The sequence below is a fragment of the Helianthus annuus genome, chromosome 7 (assembly GCF_002127325.2).
Source record: "Helianthus annuus cultivar XRQ/B chromosome 7, HanXRQr2.0-SUNRISE, whole genome shotgun sequence".
In the NCBI taxonomy this organism is placed as follows: domain Eukaryota; kingdom Viridiplantae; phylum Streptophyta; class Magnoliopsida; order Asterales; family Asteraceae; genus Helianthus; species Helianthus annuus.
In genome coordinates, this window is record NC_035439.2 from 5,045,831 (window position 1) to 5,051,445 (window position 5,615).

Sequence of the window (5,615 nt, forward strand, 5' to 3'; positions counted from 1 at the left end):
TGAAAAGGATAATTCGTATGAGTCAAAAGAAACGCTCCGGGAACGAGCGTTAATTCTTTAACAACTCGAGGAAGACGTTATCGAAAGGAACATGATCATTGAAAGTTGTGTAGAACCGAAAGATCTCATAACTTTGCACGAAGAATTAAAGAATCATCAAAGGTTCTTCGATGCTCCATTCGAAGAGATCTTAATTTGGTTCATTTCAGATTTTCTTGGAATCGTATGTGAAAAGGCAATGCCACCCGAGTTGATTGATGGCCGTGAACTTAGTCTAATCTTGTTACATCGAATCGTAAAGCTTAACGGGGGATTCAAGGAAGTAATGGAAAAGAATTTATGGGATGTGATTGCGGCCAAATATGGTTATGAACCGGATGATGAATACGAAGTCAAGGTTGCCTACATTTACTACTTGGAACTAGTCGAATGGTATTTCGACTTCATGAGGAACGAGCATGGGAAAAAGGCAAACGTCATGGCTGGAAATTCAAACAACAACGGTTGGCTCGAAGAATCAAGTGATGACGAAGTGGTGGTCAAGATAGAGGTCACCAACAATCGCAAGGAGTAATCAAGGCTGAAGATTCGGATGTTCTTGCTTAGGGCGGTGAATGAAGAACAAAGATAATCAAGTCCATCCGAATGAATATGGTTTCGGGCCGGTAGTTTGTTTATTTATTTAGTTTACTTAATGGGTCAAACAATTTACTGTTTCATTGTTTATGTTTTAGAGTTTGGGCCGGAGGCCATGTCCAGTGGGTCGAACAATTAGAAGTCCAGTAGGGTAATATCATGTAGTTTGTTTTGGGCCGTATTAAGCGAACCGGTGTGAATACGTAACCACTGCAGCGGTTATGAAGGAAGAGACGTATCTCTTCATTGAAACGACACAACCGATACTCGCACCCCTTCGCTGCTATATATACGGTTCAAGGCAATCAGTATGTATATAATCTGTAATGCAAGTTTATGTTTATTGAAAGTTCAGTTCGATCAGATTTGTTACGGTTAGTGTTATTATCATTCAACAAGTTTTTCGGTTAGTTTGATTCATAATGAAGTATTGTGAAAGTTGTGGTTCGTTTGAAAGAGATTGTGTATGTGGTCACAACTCGATCCGTTCCGACTGGTCCTGGGTTTCCGATGACGATGATACCAACAAATAAATCAAGCTAACCATAGTACAATCAAGGGCTTAACTATTTGGGGCAGAATATTCAATTAACAAGCTTGACAAATTAATACAATAATTTTGGCAATTAATTTAAATATGCATTTGTAAAACTAATTTCTTGTCATCACAAGTGGAAGACATGCCAGACAAACAAACCACAATCAAGGAGATAGCATGTTTTATATGGCTCAGAAAGAAGCAACGAAACTCAAATCCTAGGCCAAAACATCAAATAGTTGTAATGAGTTATAATGATTAGTGAGTGTACATTTATTTTGAATCAGCGGCCTTCAATTTCGTTACCGCCTCAACAAAATATAGATCAATTGAAACCTTCTTCAAAATAGAGAAATCGAATTCGATTGGGATGAAGGGATGATTTGGAATTTAAACAAAGAACGATGAATGTGGCCCGTAATAAGCGGCCCTGCTACTGCCCAAGCGTCTAGCATTTAGCCCTGCTACTACCCATTCTTGCAGTCCGAGCCAGCGCTTAGCCCATATTGCATGTTTAATTAATTTTAAATGTGGAGGCCTTATAGAATTGGGGGCCTAAAGCTCTAGATTCATTTGACTTGGGCTTGGGCCGACTTCTTTAGCACATGTGACCTTCATATTCTTATTTGCTAGTGATTAATATACAACAACAACAACAACAACAACAACCGAACCCAATAATTCTACTTATAGCATAACTATTTGTAGGTTCTGGAGTTATCGGTGATTAATTTATATTTTATAAAACACTTACAACTTTTTATTGATAGCTCCTAAGATCTTATATTGTAGGATCAAACACATAATAATTATACAGGTCTTTGAAGAAAGTGAAGGTTTTCACCACAATTTGAAGAGCCTAAGAAAATCCAAAAAATAGCCCATGATCACGATTGATGAGAAGAACCCAAATGGGAAACCAACCCAAGTTCCCTCCCATAAAAACCACGAATTTTTCCCGTCTCCATCATCTTTTTCTTTTTCTTTTGACGGTCGGATATCCTCAGGACACGTGACTCCAATCTGCATACCACATAATCCGGGGTTGTTTCCAAATTCAGTCATAGTGTCCATTTGCGAACCAACAGGAATCTTACCAGTTAGCCTGTTGTTGCTCAAATCTAAAACTGAGACTTGCTTGAGCTTCACTAGTGATTGAGGAATCGAACCTGAGATTTCATTGTGTGACAAATCCAAGCTTTCTATGTTCTGTAGATCACCGAAAGACACTGGAATATGCCCCGAAATCCTATTGTGTGAAATGTTGAACAATTTTAAGGCTTTGAGACTGCCCAACGATGACGGAATTTCACCAGATATTTTGTTGTGTGATACGTCCAACAAAGTGTAGGTATCAAAGTTACGGAATGCTAGGCCTTGAAAAGATTTCTTCCAAGTTACAACTAAGTCCCTATAGGTAAAATCTCTATCTATAGCCAAAATGGAATGTGAAGTGGGAAAGAGTGTAGGAATCTGATGAGTTTCCATCATTATTGGAAGGTTTGCCATCTCCTGTGGAAGACTTCCAGTTAGGTTGTTCCATGAGAGATCAAGTATTCTAAGAGACGTGAGGTTGTAGATGTTGCTTGGGATGTATCCTTCAAGAGAATTATTTCTTAGGATAAGAGCTTCAAGAGCTTGGTTTTGAGGGAGGGTATCCTGTAATTTTCCGGTAATATTGTTTCCATGGATATCAAGAACTCGTAGGTCGACCAATCTAGTCAAATTCCAAGGCAAGTTTCCAGAAAACTTATTCCCACATAAATAAAGATGCCGGATTCCTTTAGGAAAATTTATTGGGATATTACCAGAGAAATTGTTGTAGGACAAATCTAGGGTATGCAAAATAGATTTATCTCCAAAAAGAGGTAGGTTGTCACCGAAAAGTCTATTTGTGGACTAGTCTAGATATATTAGAGTGTCAATCTTGAAGATGGACATTGGAATTTGTCCTGAAATGTTATTTTCAAATAAAGAAAGATAACCAATCTTTTTGGCATTGCCCATATTTTCTGGCAACTCCCCCATAAAAATTGTTCCTAGACAAATCAAGCACTAAGGCTATAGGGTGTGAGGGGCATGGTTGGGTCATTAATCACCACATAGGACCATTAATGGATTGTTACACCACCCCCTTGTCTCATCCACCATGATTCCCATGGATTAAACCATGGAAACCATGAGCCTACTTTCCATATTTAATATTTTTTTTCCTTTTCACAAAAATAAATTAAAGTAAGATAATAGTGGTTTGAATCATAACCACACCCTTAGGGTAGTGGTTTTGGATGATGGATTAGAAATAGGTGACATGGCGCTGATATGGAGGGTCATGGTGATCATGAGGGTCATAACCACACCCTATAGCCTAACAAATTCGCGGATTCAATCAGAAGAGGTGGGATTAATCCGGTAAGCTTGTTTTCAAAAAGGTATATTATTTGAAACTTCCCCCCTATAAGAAAATCTGGATATCTTCCTTCTATATTATTCTGGCTCAAATCAAGATAAATCATATTAGTTATATATATAGATATAAACATAATTATATGTCAATAGTTATTTGTATTATACATTATTATTTTTGTGTCAGTATACTTGTATGTATGTAACGATGTAGACCAGCGGTTGTGACGGTAGGTTAAACGGTTCAAACTTGACGGTTACTCCCGCCAAAACCAAACTACCTAGTAACCGCTTGTCTATCAAGTATATATACTTGTTGCCGGGAACATCCCTTGGCACCAAGACATTCATAACACTTGTTATTGTCTGTCCATCCTCTATTCAAGTTTATCCGTTCACACTGTTATAATCATGTCTTCCAATTCTGTTAGTAATCCACTGTTTCGTGTCAAACCTCCAAAACCCCACCATAATGAAGATGAAGATCAACGGCTTCCGCCAACAAATCAAACGTTTTTGAGAAGAAATCCATTCTGGAAATTGACCGGAAATGTTACAAGAAATCAGAGAGAGGAACTTTAGACTATAATTTGGAATAAACTTAGCTTTGTTATTCCAAGTTAAGCCGTTTCCCTTTCCGCCAATGAACAATGTATCTAGAGATGTGAAACTGAATAACCAGGTAGGAATTTTTCCAACGAGCTTGTTGTTGTGGAGCCCAAGGATTACTAACTTGCTCATGTTTTGCATGGATGATGGAATTGGACCTGTGAATTTGTTGTTACTGAGATCAACTGCAGTAATGTTGGGTAATGTCCCTATGGAAGCCGGAATTTGCATCGAAAAAGAATTTTGAGACAAATCTAGTGTTTCTAGATTCTTGAAGTTTGCAGTTGAAGATGGGACTCCACTTGAGAATTGATTATTTTGCAATAATAATTCTCTTAACCTAGTTAATTTTCCAATCTCTTGTGGTAATTTTCCCGAAAGAAAATTGGCACTCAAGATAAGTGATTCAAGATTTAGAAGTTTTCCAACTTCAACACTTAAACCCCCCTTGAGAGTATTATCACTCAAATCAAGAACTCGCAGAGATTTGAGTTTGAAAAGATGAGAAGGAATCCCACCTTTGAAATAATTGTAACTTAACCTCAGTGTAGTTAAGTTCTGAAAAGACCCGAACTCTGGTCCTAGTTCCCCCCTCCAGCATATTGTTGCTCATGTCCAAATAGTGTAAATTCGTCAACCCAAAAAGTTGGCGGGGGATGGAGCCGTTGAACCAGTTGTCTTTCATGTCAAGGTGAACTAGTTCGGTGAGATTCACAAACCCATCACCAGGGATTTTGTCATGCAAAGAATTGTTGGAGATATCAAGTAATTTAAGTGACCTGATATGAAAAAGGGGAGCCAATATATCCGAAAATACAGGAGCCGGGTCGATATCAGGAAGAGGAACAACTAAGCCATCCAGGTGGAGCTCTGTGATAGTTTTGGTTTCGGTGCAATTAACACGCTCCCAAGAGCAACAATCGGAAGTAGGATTCCATGATTTTAGTTGTACCATGTGATAAGAACTAGAACTGATGGTGGTGGTGAGGGTGGATTTGAAGTGAAGAAGTGCTTGTTTTTGATGGGAAGGACAAGAGAATGATGGGATTGGAATACAAGTGAGTATAAACAAGATTGTTGACATTAGCAGTGGTGTGCTTATGGTAATGGCCATGGTGGTTTAGGATGGTTCTATCTCTTATTCATTTGTGGCCACAACGGTGATTATATATAAGAATGAGATGTTGGTTACCTTTATTTCTTTCTTTAACTCAGAATAGTGTACAATCATTATATAATATATATTATATATTATATAATTATATTTATATATTATATATTATATAACTATATATTATATATTATATATCATATATTATATAATACTATAATTTTGAACATTTCTATGCATCAATGGTTTTAAACTATGTCTTACATACTACTGGTTATCAATCTAAGTACACATAATAAAGCATGGGTGTAGAAG

The 5,615-nt window shown here is 37.5% G+C and overlaps 1 protein-coding gene across 1 annotated transcript; it reads right to left on the bottom strand.

Annotated features, from left to right (window-relative positions):
• Positions 1-2,004: 2,004 nt before the first annotated feature.
• LOC110866394 (receptor-like protein 46) lies at positions 2,005-5,303 on the bottom strand. The gene is made up of 3 exons (XM_035975688.1): positions 4,731-5,303; positions 4,348-4,636; positions 2,005-3,006 (listed from the first exon to the last, which is right to left on the bottom strand). The coding sequence occupies exons 1-3, from the start codon at positions 5,301-5,303 to the stop codon at positions 2,015-2,017; spliced, it is 1,854 nt and encodes a 617-aa protein (XP_035831581.1). The 3' UTR covers positions 2,005-2,014.
• Positions 5,304-5,615: the final 312 nt, after the last annotated feature.